The 24,174-nt window shown below is 36.9% G+C and overlaps 1 protein-coding gene across 9 annotated transcripts in view; it reads left to right on the top strand.

Moving 5' to 3' along the window:
- CACNA2D3 (calcium voltage-gated channel auxiliary subunit alpha2delta 3) overlaps window positions 1–24,174 on the top strand; it is a 482,761-nt gene that overhangs the window by 324,057 nt on the left and 134,530 nt on the right. For all 9 annotated transcript variants that reach the window (XR_007908333.1, XM_051811537.1, XM_051811536.1 and 6 more), the window contains 2 exons: window positions 19,850–19,928; window positions 24,034–24,167. Coding sequence is in view for 8 of the 9 variants with exons in the window: in XM_051811537.1 (XP_051667497.1) it covers window positions 19,850–19,928; window positions 24,034–24,167 (213 nt within the window). In the remaining variant the exon portion in view is untranslated. The remainder of the gene's footprint in view (window positions 1–19,849; window positions 19,929–24,033; window positions 24,168–24,174) is intronic.

The following is a 24,174-nucleotide window of genomic DNA, read 5'->3' as shown; positions in this document are numbered from 1 at the left end:
GAAACAAAGTTGCAAAGTGATTAGCAGGATAAAATTCACCTTTTGCTTTGAGATTCTGGAAATAAACAAAAGACTGAAGAATGTGGACAAAGTAGAGTGCATTAGAGGATTTTCCTTTTAAGATGTTGCAAAAAAATACGAAAGATTTATGCAATCAGAGGATAAGCTCAATTTTGCCTTGTTAGGCAACTTAAAGTCTAAAGCAGATGTATTAAATTCAATGGAAATAAGATTTACCAGATAAATTATTGGTGCTGAAACAAATTTCAGCAAGAAAGTAACATGAAGCCATGACTGTTTGCTTAAAATAGGTGGCAAAACAATAGAACAGAGAATAATTTGAATTTTCGTATAGCAAATTCACATATAGGTTTACTGGTCAGTACTGAGTTCTGTTATCAGACTAAAATTCAGACTCTGAAGCGCTTTTCTTCTTGGGTATTTTCATTTCCTTAAATCCTTTCCAGTGAAACTGTGTTCTTTAATTGTGCTGTGAAGAATGGTAGCATCTTAATTTTAAAATCGTGGTTTTAAAAGAATAATTTTAAGAACTCCTAAGCTATTATTTTGGCTTTATTTAGCATGCATGAAGGTGGAACAGTGGTATCATAGAGTAAGCCAGATATAACACCAACTACTTTTTGTCATACATCTCTCTTTTGTAATGTCAAACTGGCATATGTTCATATTAACATGCTGCTCTGATGGTCACAAATGTTCCTGGGAGACCCAAACAAATTCTCTTTTTTCGTATTATTCTTTTTTTCTCTGGTGTCTAATAATGAAGTGTATGCATATGAAAAGCCAGTCCTGAATGGGAAAATTTGCTCTTCATTTTCTGCGGTCACACTGTGAATAAGATATTAGTCAGGCATGTGCAGACACTTTCTGTACATTACTGGCAGAGAAAGGAGCAGATTTCAGGTCTTTGAATCCCAGATCCCTGCGTTATTCTTTATTGTCTGGGTGTCAGTTTTCTGAGGGATGTAAAATTCAACCAGTATCTCCTGAGGCAAAATGTCAATGAATTCACCTATCCAATTATTTGGGTTCCTATAAATTTGTTATTACATTTTTATTATATAGGTAATAGTCAAATGCCTTGGGCATCCTTGCATAAAATAGCTAACCTAATATTAGGTTACCAGCAGAACAGCAAACTCTTTTCTTGTCTGTGATTGTTTGAGGGACTCACTTTACTCAGTCTCCAGAATATGATGGTTCTTGTATTATGTTTTTATGAATATCATCGATTCTGGACAATTTTGGGCAGATGGTGGAACAAGAGTTTCTAATGGAAAATGCTCTGTTGCAATGCTCTTTTAAATTAAGGTCAAGGCAGCTTCAATGCTTTTACAACTAGAGTAATCCGGATGACACTATCAAATAGACATTGTTCAAATTATTTGGAATTGAAGGATTCAACCTTCATTTTGAAGTTAATGTAGAAATTGTATTATGTATTGTCTTGTACTTTTGAACTGAGTCCAGATACTCTTCTGTGTGGAATATGTTGCCATAACCTGGTTTTGAGAAAACAAGTGATGGTAGAAAGAGTGATGTCTGAAATAAATGATTGCAATTCCCTGGCTAGTTGCCCATGTCAAAAGCTTTCCTGGGCTCAGCTGCTGGTTCCAGGGCAGCTGGGGGATGTGGTGCAGCTCCCATGTCAGTGATGTGCATAACAAATGGTAGGAATACAGGCTGCATAAATAGGCAAGATATCCTTTTCAATGTACAAGCTGACTGCTTCCTTCAAGTGCACTGGCATCGCTTGAGTCTTGTCCTTATTCAGAGTTGGCCAGCGAAGTGTCAGCCCTGCCCTAACCTCCCTCTGACAGTGGCCCACATAATCAATAGCTGGATGAGGAGAGAGTGGGACAACTGACTGAGACTAATGGCTCCATATGCACTATGAGAACAAATATGTCCTGTACTTCTTTTTTCTAAGAAATGCATTGAATTGTGTTTTATACTTATATGTATTATCTACTTGTAGCGATACTTTCAGAAAAGGGTTACTCGAGGAAGTATGTTATTAAGGGAAATTACAAAATTCTAAGAACATACTTCAGCTTAAGCAAGAAAGTTTCTGACAGTGAATAAAAGATACACCACATATCATTGAAAGATGAAGTTAAGAATTAGGAACAGGAACACTGTAGGAGGAGGTATTTGGGACTAAAAGCTCACAAATAGTTGTCCAGGAAAAAAAAAATTGGTTTTGGAATGGGCTTGCAGGTTCATGTGCAGGTTACATTTGCAGTAGGTGTTACCTGAATATGATGGGTGCTTCATGTCCACTCTGAACTGCATCTGTAGGGCCACTGGGTTGATCTGAGAATGAAATCTGAAGTGTCAAAGTTGGCAGCTATAAACTGAGACATTACAGTGTCTGTGTGCTATTTGTTTCAAATGAATGCACTGTTATTTGAACGTTGTATTTATTCTTCTGTGAGATTTCTGTACTTGAGCTGTCTGTATACGTGTTCTGGTTCAGAAAAACACCCTGTCTGTATGTCATTTATTGGATTTCAGCATGGTGGAGCTCTTCAATGTAGTTTAAAGAAATATAGAGATATAAAGTTTGGTTAAAGTGGATAATCTTCAAGTAAACATTTTTTTTTTGAGTAAATAAAAATTAATTTTCTAGAAAAATCTGGGAAAATAAATTCTAATTTCAGAGGCTATAATGGTAACATAATTGTGTGCTTCACTTCAACAATATGGCTGAAGTTAGAGTAAATGTTACAAAGGGAAAGACTAAATTATAAAGGTCCTTTTTACTAAATAATTAAGGTCCTTTTTTATTCTGGGCCTCATCTTCCTTCCTCTTCCTTCCAGTGAATGTACGGGGGATTATACAAGTATATCTCGTATCTTTGTAGCACAGGGAGCATCATAGCCTGTGTGGCAATATTGAGAAGTGTCTATTAATAAGAATTTGAATGAGTATTTCCAAATTCCACATGCAGGTATCCTTATTCTCATATCTTCCAAACAGATTAAACAGATAAGAACATCAGCATTCTTACTGGGAATTAAATTTCCACGTATGGATTTATTCAAGGATAGCTGTTGTGTTTCAGTTCAGATATCTTTATTTCAGATCAGTCTTTAAATATAGCAGTCCTTAAATGCTTTGCGTGATGGGGAGAGGAAACAGTACAGACACCAAATGTTTTTCCTGTGGAGGGGAAGGCAGTGGCAAACCCAAAGGAATCGTAGAGTTGGACACAAGAATAGGAAGGGGATGATGGACAGATAGGCAAGCAATTTCAGTGGAGCTACATTTGTTTTCTTACTCTGGCATCAGCCAGGATTCCTGGAGTTTCATTGCCCCCAGCTGGCCATTCCTTTTCCTCTGGTACCCACCTGCAATTCTTGTCTCCCTGGGCGGGGGTGAGGGATCCACCCCGAGGACATGCCTCCCTTTGTGACAGCTGTCCCTACTGAAGGGCCCCTGGGACTGCTTGACCCTCAGGTTCAGCTGGGCAGGAGTTTAATTCCATGTGTCCAATGTTGTCTGGTTTAATTAATCTACTTCCACCTTGGACTGAATAACCCTCTTTTCTCTTCTGGCTGTCTTGTTAAAAGGTTGAATAAAACCTCTGTGTTAATTTGTTACACATTAGTTTTCCCTTTCCTGAGGCATGCTTTGTACAGAGAGAGCTTGTATGCCCACGTTATTTTCTCTCTCCTGTGTTTTTGTGTTTGCCTGTTGCTCTCATTTTATATGCAATCATGTTTATATATTCATGACATAATATATATGTATGTATATCTTATATGTTGTCCTATACGTGTATATATGAAATAGATCATAAGTTATCATGTTAGGCTCCTATCTTGACTTCCTAATCTTTATTATTATTGCATTTCCTTTGTCTCTCAATTGTGCACTTTCTCCCTGTGTTGCTTGATGCTGCATTAAGGATGTTTATTCTATTGCATGACACTAAGAGCTCTCAATGTCTAGTTTTCAGAGCATTTTGGAGTTTTTGCAACTCTGCCCTTTGCAGTTCTCCAAAGTACTATCTTCCTTCTGTTGTAAGCTATTTTCTTCTTTAATCCTGTCTTTGTCTTGTCTTCCAACTTTGTCTTGCTTCTCTTGTCTTGACTTTGTGGGCATTTTCTTTGTTCTTTTGTCTTTACTTCCCTACTCTGATATTCTCTCTTTTTTTTTCTGCTTAATTTCATTTTTTTTTAATTTCCTTTTTATTTTGGAAGTGTGCTTTTTATATGATTGCAGTAATAGGAAAGCCTAAGCACATATTTTATCCTTAATTCAAGAGAATTGATCCTAGGGACAAATTTATGATCTACAGACAGCTGTCTCTCCAAAAAGGCACTCACGGATTTCACTGGAGACAACAGAGTTGTAGGTGGTTTGTTCAGGCTCATCTGTAACAATCAAGTGATGCTGTCCTGCAGTGTAGAACTGATCTCAGCATACATGGCAATTTGCTGTTTCCTGAGAATTGTAGTATTTCACTTCCTTTCTGCCCTCTGGCAAAGAGGATCCATTTCCTCTGTGTTGCCATATAGGGAAGCTACAGCCAGAGAGTACCGTGGCTCCTCTGCATCTGGTCTCTCTTTGAAACCCAGTCCTGAATTCAGGCTGTCTTTTGGTCCAGATGGGTTAGCAAATCACCCCTCACAGACAGATGTTGTTATTCATGTGTAGTGGGTATTGTTATGTGCTGAAGTGACAGTCACTTTCTGAAAATATTTTCTCTGTGCAGGCCATTATTATTCTACTTACCAGTAAAATGTTTTCTATTTGTATTTGGGCAAGAAATGCAGCATAAAGCCACTGTATTAAAAAGTTACAGAATGCTTAGGAGGGTTTTTAGGTATTTAAAATTACTCCACATGTTAAAAATGTCCTAGAGTTTGGAATTGCTGATCTGATTAGAGATCTTGAAATGGGTGTGGTGATGGAGGCAGTAAAAGGCCAGAAAAGGGCTTTTTGAATAGATTATGAAAAAGATTGCCATAAGGAAAAATGGATACAGTGATGTAGCATGTCAGGATTTTTTTTAAGAAATCAGTTCCTCAGTGTCAAAAATCCTTCATCAAAACAAATAATTTTTATCCCCTAAGTTTTACGGTTCCCCACTTTTTACCACTAACTTAACTTTCCTGTGTTTCTTAATGTCAAGTGCAAGTTAAATGTAAGTGTCCTGATGCTCAGTGTCCTCATTTTGTTTCTCAGTTCTCATTCTTCCCATGTTTCTCTGAAACAAGGAGGAAGAAACCCTTTGTTTAGGCTACATGTTCTAAGAGCAAAGAGTGTTTATAGAGTATTCATCTTTTTTTCTTGTCCATGATACATATGGTGACATCACTGCATACTTTTGTATGGTTCAGACAATGCAAAACCAGCAGTGAAAATGGAGAGAGCAAACAGAACATGTTTTTATAATTAGCTACAAAACTTAGAGCATAGCTTGTGAGTCACATTGAAGAAAAAAGCTTACTGTAGTTCTGAACTCGAAGGATGGACCTCCCTAAGCTGATTTTTCATATTTAGTGTCCAAAGAAGTTCTCCTCGTTCTTTGTTCTGTCTAGTAACAGTTTTAAAATAGTCAAAATATTTCTTTCCAAACACCTCAACTGCTGTTGATGAAATTTAAGAAATATTGGAACATGAATGAATTTAAATGGAAGGGTAAAAGCCCTCAATGTTTTGCCATCAATGGGCTAGCCACACTACCTGGAGTCACCCACAGGTGAAATCCTTGAATGACTTTTTCAGGATGCAGTCAGAGAAGAATTAACAGTTATTATGAAGCAAACCTGGTTTTTGTATTTAACTAGGATGACCATTATGTTACAATGTATGCAGGGTTATGTGCAATGTGTTTTAATATTGGATTATAATCTCAGTTACAGTGCTTTTAAAATTAGCTAGGATAGCTAATGGTAAATAAAAACAAATAAGTCTTCTGGAAGTGCAGGGTTCCTACTCTATTACAGACCTTTCTAAGGGTCTCAGGTCCTGCAGTGCACACAAAGTCTAGTTTTTTTCCATTTTTCTTTTTCACAGGTAGAGATGAATAACCACCTCCTTTTTCTTGCATTTGTGTCAAGTATGCACTGCCATTTCTCTCAGACACATGGAGCAAGTGTTTGATATTTGCTTTTATTTCAGTAGTTTGCCATTGTTGACCCACAATGAATTTGTGTTTTTTTCTGAAATCTAGATCTTTTTCTGTTTCTCTTCTAACTTTATCCTCATCTTTTATCAATGCATTGGAAATTTTCCTCCTAATGATGTACTTATTTGAACTAAATTTAACCCTGTTCACTTCAGACTGTTTCTCTCGCTCCAAAATGCTATTTTGAACTCTAATTCTATATTCCAAAGTGCTTGGAAGGACTTACAGCTTCATGTTATTTGACAAATCTTTAAGTGTCCTCTCTAGTCAGTCATCTATATCCTGAATCAAATTATTAAATTGCACTCGATATAGACCAGATCATTCCCCCCTTCTACCAAATTCTCTCCCTAATATGACAAAAATAAATAGGCTTTGAGAGCACAGCTGTCTGAAAAGTGCATTCACCTTATGTTCATTTCATTAGGCCTGGAGTCCTTAGAGGTAAGACAACATCACTGAGCAGACAACTGCTGTGTCTTATTTTTCTGTCAGTCCCAATTGGAAGCTCTCATGGATAGTGTAGTCCCCATGCTTCTCCTAAAAATACTTGCAGAATTTAAGCAAGATATCTTTCTCCTCCTCTCTTCTTCTGTGTAGTACAGAAGATACTTGTTATTAAAAGAAATCAGATTGGTTTGACAGAATCACTCTTAGATTGATGTTGGTTGTTTCTTTGCATGCTATTATGTTGTGAATTAATTGTTTAGTTGTGTTTGCTAGTGTCTTTTTGGGTAGTGAAATCCAGCAAGTAATTCTACAGGTTTTATTACTTTTTCTTGGGTTTGAAAATATTTAAAAATATGTTTCCCTTTTCTTGTCCTTGGCATTTCCTTTGCTACCCACAGATGTTAAAAAATATTCATTAATGCTTTAAAGACTAATTTGATTAATTTCTTGAAAACCTCATGGGAAATTTTATCAAGCTTCTTAAATTTAAACACATTTATCTACTATTCCTTTCTAAATATGACCTCAGTTCCTAATCTCATGCCCTTTCTGACATGCAAACTCTACTATTTGATATGATTCCTCCAGTTTTGCGAAAGAAAATCAGAAATTTTCCGAGATTAGACAAATTGGAAGAAATAAATCATAAGGTGAAGAGACCATGCATTTACCTCTAGCCTATAAATGATACTGCAAATTTTTGTGACCTGGTTTAATGCAATGGTTAAACAAAGTGTTACACACTGTTTGCTGTCTTTAGGCATTTGTTCTGTATCCATGGACTTATTTTAATGTAAATAGTCACCTCAACAGCTGTGTCCCCTTAAGCACATTTTATTTAGCAGCTGGGTTATACACGTCACTTGGCAGCCATGGATTTTCAATTTTTCCCCGTGCCAAGGGGGCAGCTGGAATAATTTGAGTGCTCATTAATTTGGGAGAAATATGAGCTGCAAGTCAGACAACATGAGTCTTCTGTATGGTGTTGTACAAGGATAAGTGGATCAGGGTAGAAGCAATTTGCCCTGTCCCAAGGGGGTCTTCGTTTTTTAATAAGCTGGTTATGAAAATTCTATTTCTTTGCAGTTTAAAGAGTCTAATTAGAGCCTGTAATTTCTCTCGTATAACTGGAGTGGATGAAGGTTAACATTGGGCCTCCAGAGTCTTTTCACATTCATTTACAGACTTAAATCAGGTAATAGTTTGTAGCTAATTAGAATGGTGTATTAAATATTTAGTTTGACTCGACTTAACCGTGAGAACACATGGATGCTGTAGGGCTACTAAAATTATAAAGTAGAGGTAAATTTAATGTTTAATCAAAGACAAACTTAAAGGCATAGTAATTTTAATACTGAGTGGTATGTTCTGACAGTCTGAGCCATAATTGCCTTCAGTTGGTTGAAATGTCAAGGTAAAGGAATTTGAAGTCTATTCCATGTTTCTGTTGTAGCATTTTGGTGGTGCAAACAATTGCTGGTGTGTATACACAGTGTCTGAAGGGTTAAATGGTTTTCAGCATAGCACACAGTTTTTATGTAAAATCTCATTTATTTTACTATCCACTAGCTCAGCATTTTTAGAAAGATTTTCTTAAAGAAGTTGTAGTGTTCCTACTCACAGGAAGTCCAACAATAAACACGCATTCCTACCAGAGTTTGCCAAACAGTGGATGGGCTGTTCCACCAGAGCAGTATGCATTTGCAGATTTTGCTTTGGCTGATTTTGCATTTCAGTGAACTAGTAAAGTAATCTTAAAATTGCATGGGCAAACATGTTTTCCTGCTCGTGTAAGTCTGCAGTTTTATTCTCAGGCACATGGTGAGATTCTTGGGGCTGTCCTGTGCAGGACCAGGAGCTGAACTTTGATAATCCCTGTGGATCCCTTCCAACTCCTGTTCTATAAGTCTATGATTCTGTTATATCTGCAATTTGCAAACTTCTTTGCATTCTCTGAGTAGATCTCACTTTTCTGTGCTACATTATGAGAATCTTCCTGTTGCTGGTTGGATTTCTAGAACTTGAACTTTTTTCCACTGAACTTTGTATAAAAACTATCATTAGATTCAGTTGTACAGAATCAAATATAGGCTTACAAAGTTGAACTCAGCACTACATTGGCACCAATGTTGAACTCAGTTGAATTCAGCACCAACCTAAAATGGTTGGTTTGAAACACAGGCCAAGAGGATTTATATCTCCTTGCAGTGAAGGAAAATTTACTCTTTTCAAGTTTGCAGGAAAAAAGACAGATATCCTGAGTCATGAAATACAGAAGCTCCCTTCAACACAATTCTGTAAAGCTTTCATGAAACAGATCATATTTTATTCAACTGGACATTTTTAGTAATGCCTCTCAGTTAGAGCAGGAGTAGCTATGGTTTAAATTTTTCTGGATTTATCTTAATGATTTTTTTTTTTTGATTATGTGACATTTATTCCGTGAAGCAATTTTACTGATTAAATACATAGCATCCAACTCATGCCACTATCCTGCGCAGTACCAAATGACATTGCACAAATGTAGCTGTGGTGTACCAGAGCACAGGACCTTACACCTTTTTTAATTATCCCTCTGCTGTTTGATGTCTACCAAATAATTTTGCCTTTAGTGCTCAAACAACAGTTACATTCTGTTAAATTTTAGCTGGTGAAAGTTTTGATACCTTTTTACAACTTTGTAGACTGTTACTTATTTCCAGTGAGAAAACTGTGTGTGCTAATTCCTCTACCAATGTGTACCTTGGTACTATTTTCTGTTTGCTTCTGTGTTAATGCCATTTTAGTTTAGACTGGAATCAAAACAGCTTATCTTCTTCCTAACTGGTCCAACAGTTTCAGTGAGCTGATTTCTTATCCCATAAACTGAGTGCATTTTCCCTTTGTCTTACCTGAAGGTTCACTTTTATCCTCAGCAATTAGTCCAAATAGAAATGGAGTCCCTTGTTCATTTGTGAACAAGGCTGTGGATCTAAAACTGGAGTACCAAAAGTGTTGAAATACTTCAAAGGGAAAAGGGAGGAATGCCGCTAAAGGGAAGACATGAACAAATAGTTGAGACAAGATAAAGAAGAAATATACTATTTGACAGAAGAAAAAAAAAAAAAAAGACAAAAAAGCATCTGTAACCTCAAAATAGTCAAACTTTTCTGACTCTAAGCTCACTCAGGCCTCAGATTCTTGGCTCATGATCTGTAGCTTTAATCTCAAGTTTCCTCTCCAGCATTTTTTGGATGCTAGAAACTCCATTACAGATTGGTAGAAAATCAGTGATAAAACTTCTGAATATCACCTTATTTTGTTACACTGCTTTCCCAGTTGCCAGTTTTTATAAAATGGTTTATGACTGCAATAATCCCCTCAAAATCAGCTGTTATGGGAGATAATAGCCGGTTGTCAGAGCATTTACCACCCTTGACTTCACTTTGGGCCATTATGTAACAAAAGAATGAACTGGTGGTAAGGTTGCCAGGTGTATTAAATTATATGATGAATTATAGAGATTCTGCAGTGGGGATTAGTGTCCAAAAGAGACTAGTGGAGATTGCCAAACCCATTATCTGATAGGACTGCAGGCTGGACAAAATCCCGAGGGTGAAAGGCCAGTGCTTTATCCATTATGTCATCCTCTAATCTGTGTCTGCACCATGCCCAGGGAAGCACACTGCAAATGAGTTACCATTGTTCTGTGTTACACCCTGGAACTGTGTAATAACAGAAGTGGAGACGCTGGCAGTGTTTGGTTACTTAGAATGTGGTCTGATTTTGATCTTTCCTCATGGATTCTTGCAAAAAAATTAGTTGATATACAAGAAAGTTCAGTAGAGTAGTAGCAGAAATTGTATGAGCCTGCTTTTTCCACAGAAGCTTCAGTTAGATCCAAGAAAATTGGTTATGTCATGGCTTCTGCTCTAATCCCTTCCTCTCCTCTCCATTCAGACAAATTAATTTGTTTAGGCTGCTATTTTGCATTTAAGGATGAAAATGTATGTTCTACATTTCAGCAAATCCTCCAGAATTTTGAAGAATGACAATATTAGGTATAGTTGAATTATGCTTAAGTGGTTGATCTAGGCTTGGCTTGTTAATGGTTTGTAATGACTGATCTGGAATCTTGCACAGCAGGAGTGGAATCAAAAATTTCCTTAGCTTTTCAGATGAGAGCACAGAATTTGTTCCTAGCTCCAATAAATCTGTTTTATTTTACTTTGAAATAGTAACACTGATATGATAGAAAGCTGATTTCAGGTAATTTTGAAAGTTAAAAAAGTATGAGTTAAAAATTTTCCTCTCCTTTTATATCTCATGTAATTGAAGTCATGGCACTAGTACATGGTACATGGTTGGATTTGCTACTAGAAGGATATAAAAAGTAGAATAAATAAAATTTTCTAAAACTCAGAAAAATATTTCTAAAATAGATCTTCACTGTATCTGAAATATTTATAACACAACCCATTGGTCTCACAGTAACTTGATACAGTTCTAGCTTGTGCTGAAAGTACAAGTTAGAGTGAAGGTAACAAGTTGGTTTAGGGTTTTTTGAAAAGGAGGCTCTGGAATGTCATTTTCTAGACATTGTCTCAGCCAAAAAGTTTAATATTCTCAAAATCTGTGAAAATTGTCTTTGCTGAATTAACTTGTTAAACTGCAAAGAATTTAATACATTCAAGGTACACTGTTGTATTACACTTAGTACCTTATTGGTTGCCTATGTGATTTCATTGATACGAGCTCCACACTAAGCAGGAAAGATGGCTAAAAAAGTATTAGTTGCTTATTAGACCTGTTTTGTGGAGGTTTTTAGTTTTACTCTTAAATGCCATGTTTTAAATGGTTATTTAACACAATCTGTTTGCTCTACCAAATCTTTGCATATAATTCTTTAGTGTTTAGCTCTTACTGTGCCCTTTGGGCTGCCTGTGAAGGAACTGATTTTACTTTATGTGTCAAACAGCTAAAACTTGTGTGCTGTGTAAAAGGCCTGAGATGTCTTATTTCTTTCAGAACCATGTTAACCATCAAACTCCTTTAGGGAACAATAAGGCTTTTGCTAATGTGTTTTGGACACTTTCTCATCACCTGCTCTATCCTTGCACAGTGTAAAATGGCATAATCTCATCTTCTTCTGCTAGCAACATTCCCTATGTACTGGGTGAGTTTTGACAGTGGGAAATTATCCTTGGTAAATCTTGAGTTACATTATAGTGTTCTGTAAATCCACAAAGTATGTCAGCACACTGTCGGGGCTAGAAGAAATATCCTCACCCAATGGCTGGTGTGAAACATGTAGCTTGTTTGGATTTTCCAAAAGTAACTCTCAGCTCTAGACCCAGAGGACAGATCTAGAAATGCTCCTCACAGATGAGTGTGACACGGTGCTGCTGTCCCCTGACCACAAGGGATTACCTACAGCACGTAGTTCCTTTTCTTCTGCACATATTTGCTGAGGCAGGTCTGTACAAAGAGCTGTTGGGGTTGTGGGTGTTTGGGAAAGCAGTGCTCAGCTGCTTCAGGATTTAGTGTTTTTCTCTGTTACTGTTTTTGCTTACAGTGTCTTGTTTTCCATTGAAATGGACATTAATTATTTGAGGTTTGTATCTGCTAACTCTCCCATCAGTTTTTAGGGTACCATGCATGGTGTTTTGGGTATCACTGTAGAAGAAAACACTTTTATAAATTGTCTCGGTACAGTGTGCAGTTGCAGGAAGGAGAAAACATTAGGAAATGTATAAATGCAAACTTTCCCAAAAGAGGTATTTTTAATAATGGGAAAAAAATTAACAATGAGGAACCTTTTCCTGAGTAACTTAACGTGTAAGGATTCAATGTCATGAGGTAATGTCTCCAATTTCATGGCTTCCTTGCACTGAGTGCAGTGTAAGTTTAGTCTTTCAGCACCTTATAGGGTAAAGGTCTCTAACAGGACAGAAGATACTGAGGTAGTGCTGTCTTGTGTCATCTCACAGGGCTTTACAGCCCTCCTCAGTAGAATTTTGTGTCCTCATTTAAAGCATTGTCTTCAGGGAACTTCCTGCTAACCTGTCAATGCAAATAGATCCTCAAATCTCTTTTTTTTTCCCACCACTTCATAGTAAAAAAAATGAATTAAAATAGAAAAAACTATGAAGACATTTAGAGATAAAGTGAAGTTTCAAGAGAGACCTTGTATTTCCATTGCTCTTTTCCCATGCCTCTTCAGTGCCCTGTATGTTGTGCCCTTTGCAACAACCAGATGCACTGCAGTACACTTGGAATTCATGTACTAATTTTGGATTCCTTTGTGTGCTTATAGTTTGAAGTTAGAACCTATAACAAATCTCAAATTGGTACACTTTACAAATTCATCATTTTTCCCTTTTCAGATTTGGAAAGATTTCTTGTGCAAAGAACAGGGGCCTGTTGAGAATTTTTACTGTGAGTCTTACTGATCGTGATGATTGAATCCAGTATGACTCTCAAAATTCTTTCTGATTGCCTCCAGACTGTTCCTTCCAGGAAAATGGAGTGGGGTTGTGCCATCTGCTTAGTACAGGGACCAACTCCAGCATCAATTCCCCTTTTTCCCATTAGTGTATTCTAAGGTAGAGGTGTACAAGAGGATGCTGGAGGGAGGGGAATAGGAGGATGAGGTTCTGCAAAGAACAGTGATATTGAAGACTAATCTGGAAGTGGTGACAAGCACAGTGTAATGTTGGGGGTGAAGCAGTGGAAGCGTAAATAAAACCTCAAGCTTTTTCTAAAGTTGGAAGTAAGTTTCATTTACTTACTTTCAGAATTTAAACCTACAAAAGAAGTCAGAAGATTATAAAGCAGCAGAACCCCAAGGAAGAGAAGGCAGTTATTGAGGCTTAAAGGATGGAGTTAATAAGTTTATCCTGGGTAAATAACTTTAAGAATATTTCCACTGTAAGCAAGGGTAAGAAGAAATGGAGCATGAAAAATTCATAATCAACAGAAAGAGAAGCTGGTTTGAAGAGACAAGTAATTTTCAACATAAAATTGAAATAGCAAACAAATAGAACAGACGTTTACCCTGGGAAATTAAGATGATATAATTGTCGATTCTGCCACCACAAATTACAGATTCTGAAGTTAATTTTTGCATTTATTTTTTTATTTCTTGTTTCAACCTCTTGGTAGACTTTCAAAGAATGAGCAAATCCTCCCTAATGCCATTTTTCTAAACAGAAAAATGAATCTGCCTGGAGGAGATGCCTATGAGAATTTCGAAGTGAACATTTTTCTTTTCACCTTAAGCTCTGATGAGTTTCCCTGTATTTTTCCCATGTACTCTTTTAGTTATACTCAAAGAGAGTGATCTAGAACTTTGGGTTTTGTCAGTAATAAAGTTTGAGAATGTAGCCCTGGGACTGTGTTTAGAAGAGCGGTACCGGCTCTTAATGAATATTATTAATTTTTCTGTTCAGCTTTTAATCGAAGATAAACCTACACTTCAGCAATATAAGTTTTTTTTAAATACACTAATATGTGTAGATGTTCTGTGTCTTTTAGGTAGTACAGGAGTATGTTTAGGCAGAGTAGAAAAAGAAATGTCAATGCAAAAACGAGTCATTTTTTCTGGGATGCTCATCTTCACTTTTCGGATGACAGTACGCACAGCACAGGTTAGAAGATGCTAAGAGAGACGGGTGATTTTTCTTTTTGAAAAGTTCTATTAACAAATGTAGGAGTCATAAATAAATGGCAGCCCTTTTTATTATCAAATTCACAAAATTCAGACAATTAGAGAATCGCTTTTGTGAATCTTGATTTGCAGCACGTAAATCAATCCTGGACTTGCTCTGGTTTCATCTGCTTGTGCTGTGGAGGGTTCTTGCCACAGTGTCTTCAGCTGTATTGGGCAAGATGCTCTGAACTGTTGTTCTGCTGAGCCTTTATTTCCAGCTGACCTGTTGTCAGCACAGGAATAATTAATTGCTATTTATTACCTTAAATTCTGTAGAAAACATTTCCTAGCTATCTTAAGTATGTTCAAGAGTCTCCTGTGTGACTGTTCTTCAGGCTTTCTACTATGATACTCTGAAGTATCTTTTCCTATACAGTTTGGTCAATTGTACAGCACTAATTGCCTGCAGAAGTCTCTGGGAGGGGGCCATTTTCTCCAACCAAGTAGCTAATTAACACTCTGAAGTATGCAAATAGTGCCTATCAGGGGGTCTAGCCATAACATGAGTTGCCTAGGAGAGGCAACTTAAGAGCTCTCACCTTGAGAGCTCCTGTAACAGTTAAATTAATTCTTTTGGGTGAGGCTCCTTAGGAGTGCAGGCAATCACTCAGTCTCACATCAATCTATTGTTTTAAATCAGTCCATTTGCTCATCTATGCAGAGACTACCTGAGGCTTTCCTGGACCACCATGGCTTGTAACTGTGGGAACTTGAATTTCATCCCTATATCCCACTTAAAACTTAAATTCCATAGCTCTTGCCACAGGACTATTTTTATTTCTTGCTGAGCCAGAAAGGAAAGGCTATTTTGCTGAAGGTGTCCATGAAATAGTTTGCAGCTGCAAACAGAGGTTTGCACTGTCAGCTGCAATAAGAAGTCCCATTTCCCCTCCCACACGGTATTTTAAGTTTCTGGAAATACTGTTTTACCAGCTGTTTGGCATGAAGATATGACTTCACAGTTCCAGTGTGTAGAATCTTGCAGATTGACTCGTCTTGCTTAACATAGATGGAAGAAGGTCCCTGTTCTCTTCACTGTGCTGTGAATTTAATGAAGTTTCAGAGGTGAGGACAGTTCAGGGACTGCAGATTAGCCCATGCATAATGGATGGAACTGCTAAGTGGATATTTCACATGAGGTGTTTAGCACTGAAATAGCTGTCATTTAAGTCATCATTCTTAGGTTTCCTTGCTAATGGCTGAGTGTATGCATCTCTGAGATTTTATATAAACCTTCTGTCCAGAGTCTAAAGGTTCAAACTTCAGAATATTCCCTGGCTGTAAAAGCAAGAAACTTATTATCAGTACTGTCTTATTTTCCAAAATTTGAGGGGATGCAACTACCTGTTTAGTCCAAATCATGATCTGTACCTAGGTAAGGCAACAAGAATGTGAAAAACCAGAGACTGGAGACCAGTGAGCAAACGGGTTAAAAGTGGTGATAACGTATGCAGTTAAATATCTGCTTTTGATTTAGGTATTTTACTCAGTGTAAGATTTGTGTTCAATTTTGTCTAACTACTGAACTTGGTGGTTCAATGCCTTAATATTAATTAATTCTGCTGCATACATGGGAGTAGTTGCCAACACAACTTGTGACAGCTGTTGGCATGCTGTGCTTCTTACCACTAGTTTACTACGGACTAGTGGTTTGGACCAGAATCCACAGCCTAGCACAGAGAAGCTGACCATCATAAAATGCACTCTTGAAATTAGTTAGTTGTGTAATATGAATTTGATTCCACAGTTCAGAATCATTTGAGCTTCTGCAGCAATCTTTCAGTAAGAAAGGTAAGTGAATGGAGTGCTGTTTTCCAGAGGTGACCCTTCTAGGTCCGGAATGAGGCACAATAAGTAGCTAATATATGGGAGGTTTCCACAGCTGCTGTTTTAAAGATAATTAAAATACATCAATCTCAAGTGGTATTTTTTGCTATTCAACACTTGCTTTAGAAAAATGTAGAAAAATATGAAGTGAGAAAGTCACAAGCTCTATTAAAGTTACTAGTTCCATTGTCCTTTCAGTTTCCTTAATATTATTATGGAGCCCTCACTCCATTTTCTGTGAACATTGGCTTGAAAAATAGTAGTCTATGGCACATCTGCAGGAGATACCTACTGTGCAGAAACAGCAAGTGTAGTTGCAAAGATTAAGGTTTTTGCTCTTATAATAAATTTTGCTTTTCATTCAGTGAATCTGACATCTACAATTTTCAGTTTTGTAGATTGATATAAAAATTCAAGACTAGTGCTTCTGCCTGAGAATATTTTCTCTCTCCACAGCTAACAGGTCATGATAAGCCTTAATATAGCTGATATCATATTTGACAGGTCAGACACGGAAAATATTTTGATTCAGGTTTCTCAAGTATCTTGCAAAGCTTTCAAAATTATCCAGAACTGAAGGGCTCTTTTTTGTCATATGTTTTTTGCCAGAGAGATACTTACATCCTCTGATGCAGATTCCTTCTCTGATGAAAATGGTCTCTTGATTCAGTCACAGCACTTGGATATTCAAAGGTGTTTTTCTCATTTGGCTTCCACTCAGTTAACCAGAGCACATGTAGACTATGTAAATGTTGTTACTGGATCTTCTGGGACTGACCCATAATAACTTTGAATTTTTTCAGTCTGCCTTGACTAAAACATTCTCTCCATATGGATTCAAAAGAATTCCTGGTGTCCTAACATTATGTTGTACCATAACATACCAATATAGGTGTATCAGTGTGTATGTGTGTAGTGTATATACCTCTGAAAGCTCCTAGTTTCTATTGCGTTATTTTCTTTAAGGTCCAATACAAACAATGGAGAGACACACCTAATATTTCATCTATTATTAATTATAGAGATTTCAGTCATCTACCTCAGTGCTATATATATTTTTCAGTGGACTATACAATATTAGTGCTGTATCTGGATTGTTTGGGCAAAATAAACATTTCATGCAACCATTTTTCAGAGCAGAACTGATTTGATGCACCTCCAATTCAGTTGTTTCATATACACAAAGAAGAAAAAATGGGGGTAACTACAAAAGCTTTTACCTTCCAATGTATATCTTACATGGTATCTGGGCATGTGGATAGATATTAAATCTGGTACCTAATGTCTAGTCAATGTACAATGGAAATTTCAGTGGTCGCTACAATCAGTGTGTCCTGTTTTGCACCATGTGGAGCCCATCATTGCACAGGTCTTATCCATGTGCAGAAGTAGCTGGAACTTACCCTGCTAAATTAATGTAGTGCTTCTGTACTATTGGCTTATATTTTTATGTATATGCAGGACACAGATCTATAGCTACAGTGACTTTTTTCCTGTTTATTGGTATTATACCATGGATGGTACATATAGAATTCTCACAGAGAATACCTACCCAGGAAAGTAAAACTAGTGTAAGAGGTGTGTGGAACCAAGGTTGTCTTTAAAAATGGGACATAGAATGTAGTCTTATTTGTACAAGTTTTAGTTTGAATGATTTATTACCTAAGTCATCGTTGTGATTTCTGAAAGCAGAAAATAATATGGCAAGCCTTTGTTTTGTAAAATTATTTCTGGTGTGTTTTTCACTTCAAGCTCACAGTGAATTAAGTTTACCTAATGGGTCCCATGAACTGATCAAATGAAACTTTTAGAAGTAGAGAAATAATCAGAATTGTTTTTCATCAGAGCTGATTTTGAGGATTTTTCTTGCTATTCTGAATGGAGTATTAAATAATTTTCGCAGTACCTGTTAATGTGTCTTTGAGGCCAATGTAGAAGGAAAACTTTAATGTAACAGTGGCATTATTTTTAACTAAAAAATGCCTTTCTGTGACCCTCTCATGCTTATTTTCTTACAAAGCTACTATGAATAATATTCTAAGTATTGAACAACATAGAAATGGTATTTTAAAATTATAATGTAACTTATTATATAAAAGACTTTTTATTTCATGCTGACTGGTAAATGTCATTTGTATTACATGCACCATGAAAAATGTATAGAGAAAAATGCACAATGACTGGGAACAGGAAAGGAAAGCAACATTTAATAAACTCATTTTCAGTTCTAGCTCTGTGTCTTATAGATTTATTTTTTTTTCGAGTAATGACAAATAATTAGCAGCATTTTTTATGATGCTTTAAATATTTTCTAGCAAAACTTCAGATACCAAGTCAACTAGATGTAGAAAATATAGTCAGAGAAAAATCATTTAAATCTTTGCAGCAGTATTGCAGAGGCAACCCACTCCTCATGATGATCCATGTTACTGATTTGTTGAAATTTTATTTTTTGTAGGTTCCATGGAGTTATTGTGCTGCTTATGCCTGTTATCATGCTTACTGCTCATCCATTTAGATAAGGCTGGTCTCCTTTTATTAAGAACACAGTCTAGTTTGATTCTTTATAGATTAAAGCAGATCATTAAATATAAATCTCTCAGATGTATTCAGTCTCCCCATAGGCTGTATTTGAGCATCATTTTCAGGAAGATAAACTGAGACAGTGATTTATGCTGTATTTTGAGAGTGTAAATCTCACTGTACACTTTCATGAGTCTTTGTAGAATAAAGCTTTTCTTTATTAATGCTTTTCATAGGCATCAACAAAGTACAAAAGTACCATTCTTTTGTTTAACACTGTGTTCTTTAGAGTCTTCGAGTGGGATCATAGATACTGTTGGATTCAAACTTGCAACACTACACAACCAGTGTGTAAATCATGACTGAGTTCTGTGTACATTTGGTGTTTAAAAGAATGGGAAGATTTTTATGATTGATGATCTCCAGGCATGATAATAAGGCAAAACATCATCTGTGCTTAGAACAGGATGTGACCATTAAGAAAATGGACAAAAGGGCAGTGAGAGAAGAGGGAAACTTTCAAAGTGTTTTAAAAACACTTCTATGAGGAAAAAAAAAAAAAGCCCTATGGGAACTTAGTATAAAGTTGTTTATTCTACAAATAATTGATTTTGTGAACAAGGAAAAATATTAATGGAAAAAATTATTGAAATTTAATTTTTTTTTTATTTGCAAAGGAATTAAATTACATTAAAGTGCTTCCTGTGAGTACCTGTCTCTAAGTTGACAGTGATACTGTGTCACAGGAACCTTGCAAACTGAGGGGAATTTGCTTGCCTGGTGTTTCAGATCCTTTATCTACAGCAGTATTTGCTAATTAAGTGCCTGTTCCCCACTTCATAGCGATTTTCTGAATTAATAAGTGCAGAACAGATTTGTCTGAAACATGCAGTTTTGCTTTGTACCCCAGTGGCTTTAGTTTATTCTCAATTACATATTAAACGTAACTTTAGTTAAATGTCAGATATTAAATACATTCAAAAAGATCAGTTCTTCTGTTACATAGAACAAACCCCACATTTTTATCAAGAAGACATTACTGGCAGAGATCTTTTTTTTAACATACTGTGCTGCTTAACCAGTAATACTTTCTTAGAAAGGGTATCCATATGAACGACACATGTGTATCTGGAGTTCTACTGAATGTGTTTTAAATGCAGTATTAGTTGGCTCATCTTTTGCATTGTGCTTTCAGGTTCGTATTTTTACCTATCTGATTGGAAGAGAAGCAGCATTTGCTGATAACCTGAAGTGGATGGCCTGTGCTAACAAAGGTTAGTTCACCTTCATCTGTGACAGCCTTGTTTTCAAACCCCTATTCCTGTGCCTTCCTGCATACCTGACCCTTCTGGAGATATGGTGTCACTGGCAACTAATGAGAGAGGATGAATTGGGCTTTTTTTACAGAAAATGAAAAGACTTGTATCTTGTAACATAAAATTTAAAGAGCCAAACAAATCCAATTTGAAATGTATTTTTTTCTTAAAATATGCATGAAGCTTTTAAACTATGTGGTCTTGAATTTTTGTTCAGAGAACAAACTAATTTTGAAGCATTTGTTCTATTAAGGCTGTTATTACTAAGAGTTAGTTTGATTTCTAAGAACATGGGGTGCAAGTCTCATTGTGTTAAGCACGGTATGTGAAACACCAGACATTCCGTCCCTGGAGGAACTGACAGTGTAATTGAAAAAAACTGGTTTATATCGTTTAAGGGAAGAGCATTAAAACATTTAAGATGCTGAGATGCTACAGTAAAAGGATTGACTAATAAAAGAATGATTCAGGATAAAAAAATCCCCAACCCCCTAATTAATCTTCAGGTTTTCCTTTTCCTTTCCTCTTGGAAAAAAAAAAGTTCTTTTTCTATTGTGCCACATTACATTATGATGAATTGCATCAGGTGCTATCCATTTAGTCATTATTTCTTTAACTACTGTTATGTCCAGCTGATGGAAATTACTCAGTTTGAAGTCTTGTCTTAATCAGCTAATATTACACCATAATTTAGTTTAAATAATAGTATAAGAATCCTTTGAAGCATCTTTTTTGAAGACAATTTAATCAACAAAATCTTTTAACTTTTTAGCCCAGCTCCACAAATTCATAAGGATCTAAGTACAGCAACTCAGAAATTAGGACCAGGCAATGGAGACTGGCTTAGCAGATCATCTGGTCCACGTCTTCTTTATTCCCAGAGGGGGAAAAGTGGTCACCTTTGTCATTCTTCAGGACTACTTTGTTCTTTTCATGGCCATGTTGCTTTGAGTCAGAGTCTTACTCATATGAATCAACTAAACAGCTTAATGACTATTACTTCTATAAATTTATTTCCCTCTCAGTTTAATAGTTACAATACCTGCTCTCTGATAGCTTGTAATGCAAAAATCTTCTACCTCTAATCAGTAACTATTTTTTTTTTTAGCTTTGAAAATCACAATTGGAAACAGCATAAGTCACTATGTCAGACAGTATGAAATTTGGATCTTTTTCTTACTGTTTTCAGCTACATCTTGTCCATTTTATTTTAGTGAAATGAAGAATTAAAGCATAACAGATGAGGAGTGTAGTAAAGCTGGTCTAAAGATTGGCTGAATGCGTGGACTGCAGTTTACTCCTTGCATGGGTGGGCCAGAGTATGTTGTTGTCACTGAGGGTCAATGACCCTAAAATCAATTTTCCTTGCAGTGATTTTCCTCTTGGAAGCACAACATAGATGAAGGCTGTTGCAGGGTTTCCAGCTGACTGGACTGTGGACAGCAGTCCTTTCCTTCAAAATGGGTCACAGGGGAAATTCATACCACCTTGCAAAACTTCTTTAGCTTCTAGCTTATGATGGTGAAACCTTAAAAAACCCCAAGCATGTTTTTCTGCTACATTTTTCTGTATAAGTAGGGCATATCTAGAGGGAGTTTGCTTAATGAAGCAAAACACCAAACCATTTTAAATACATTAAAACATTCAAGATCCCCAAAATCCCTCTAGAGCATTTTTTGAATTTGCAGCGATTTACCCTTCTGTATCATAAGCAAGTGCACATAAAGGAAAACAATAAAGATTTACTAAGATTCTGAAGCCAAGAAAGGTGAAAATTTCCTAGTGTTTAGTGTGCATGTGCCAGATGTTACCAGTAGTATCTAGAACTTAGAAGTAAGCAGGCACTACCTTTCCCTCAGCAGTCACTTCCAGCAGAAAGCTGCAGAGATAAAGATGGGAGTTAATGCATTACTTGCTAACAAAACCACTGAAACTAAATATTTTTCTTTTCAGTAAAATTCACTATTGCAGCCTCTGTTTTACTTATTTGTTTGTTTTTTTAAAAAATACTTTGGTATGAATCCTCACTGTGGTTGGCATATCATAAAATGGACAAAGGATGGGATTCATCAGTACGAACGAGCAGAGGCTGAGAGGGCAACGTAGAGAAAAATGTTTTGTGTGTGGGAGGGCTGAGAGGGGCTCCAACTCCAGCAGAGGACAGATCAGCCCCGAGGCAGGTTGTGCCCCAGCTGGAGCAGTTTATAGGCTATTGTATTAGCAGAGGAGAGTTCCATACAGGAAGCATCCATTCCCATTATTAGCATGACCCCAGCACCTCCCGCACTGCGGGCTCTGGTGGGGGGTGGCAGGCAGCCAGTCGAGGCTGTTCACCTGCTCCAGAGGCCTCTTAGGTGGGGGGAGAGGGGGAAATCTCCATGGGAGTTTTACAGCTGCAGTGAAACAATGAATTCCCTCCTTAGTCCCTGCACGAAGAGGATTTTTTAATTCTGACATTTTATTAGTTGCAAGAATGTTGCATCTATTTTGCGAAGTGCCCCGAAAATGAGAGGTGCTGTGCTCCCTGTGAAAATCAAACGGAGGCATCTTGAAAAGTTATGAGTCTAAAGGTGGACATTTTAGAGAAAAGCAAGGCATCCAAAAAAGTGCAAGTGTGGAAAGGCAGCCCACATGCAGAGCATAAGTATCTGTCTTTTACCACATTATTATACATATCTCATGCTTGTCATTACCAGATCTTATCCATTTCCTTCATGAGCTTTTTCCTGCTGGGGAGCAAAAAAAGGTAGTGGTGACTGTATGGGACTCTGAGGTGGCATAATTCACACACCAGGGAACCGAGAAGCAGGTGTTAGAATGCAAAAATTTAAGCACGGGTTTGCTGCTATTGCTTACATGGCCTCAGCAGCTGTGCTCAAGAACTTCAGAGCAACTCTAACTGATGATTAAACCATTAAACCTCGGTATAGGAACAGTAAGGTTTTAATTCCAGAGGGTACCTCTGATCTCTAGATAAGAGAGATAAATTTTGCAATGTAGGAAGCTTACTCTTGGGAGGTTTGACATTTGCTACAGATAGCTAGAAACACGATTGTCAAAAAGTCTAAATATAAACACTGTACAGAATAAGGAAGTTCTGGCATCCAGACTACAGGACAGCCTTACAATCTTGCCAAAACTGGCCCTGTCTGGACAAACACAGCTCAAAATTTCTTTGCAGTTGCCATGTTTTCTGCTTAAACTTAATAAAGCTTAAGATTCCAGGTCCACAGATGCTGTGATCTTGTCAAATGATTAAAGGTGTAGAGAGGCCTCTTTCAGATTGGTCTTTTCTCATTAACGGAAAGTGTATGAGGGGAAGTGATGCATTTAAATAAGGCCTGATGAAACTGTAGCCTTGAAATTTGTCAGTCCCTCATCACCTTTGCATGATGTGGGCTCCAGATGCCAAGTTTATGGTGTATAAAGATACTTGACATCCAAGCACTGAAAAGGAAGTGGTGACAGCTCAGATAGCTGAGGCCTCTGCTGTTCTCAGTGCTGTCAGGTTGCAGGAGATGTTTTAAAGGATTAACAAAGCTGTGATCACTAAACCAAGCAATTCTAGTTGAAATCTACATTTTCTATGACCTACCATATTTGTAAATAACATATTGCTTTTTTTTTTCCAGTCACACTGTGTGTGGATGAGTGTTTTAGAGAATATGCAACTACTGTCCTGTTGCTGTAGTTCTAATCCATCATGTTTTTTGAAACTGGACAAACTGGATGAGACATTTTTGGACAAAGATAATACCAGTTCTAAATTTTAAAGTATGCAGCATTAAAAAAAACCCCAAACCATTAAACAACAATAGTTCTGGAAATAGAGGTTTAGTACGGACAGTGCAGGGATTCATAGCAATAGAAACCCTGTCCTTGAGGACTGGCCAAAGGTTTCACAGACTTCTGCTTTCACCAGTTATTATTGTTTGAGGGTGCATTCTTTTTTTGGAAATAAATAAGCAGAAAACATGACAGACATAAACCATATCAGACTCCTTATTGCAATCTTCCTTAGTTTGTTCTCTCTGATTTAAATATTTGAATTGTGTTTTCACAGGGTTTTTTACTCAGATCTCTACCTTAGCTGATGTGCAAGAGAATGTTATGGAATATCTTCATGTTCTCAGCCGACCAAAGGTTATTGACCAAGAACATGATGTAGTGTGGACTGAAGCATACATTGACAGCACTGTAAGTC

This window comes from Manacus candei, unplaced genomic scaffold, assembly GCF_025592945.1.
Source record: "Manacus candei isolate 608988 ecotype Guabito, Panama unplaced genomic scaffold, ASM2559294v1 h1tg000082l, whole genome shotgun sequence".
Taxonomy (NCBI): domain Eukaryota; kingdom Metazoa; phylum Chordata; class Aves; order Passeriformes; family Pipridae; genus Manacus; species Manacus candei.
This window is presented reverse-complemented; position numbering and strand designations above follow the sequence as displayed.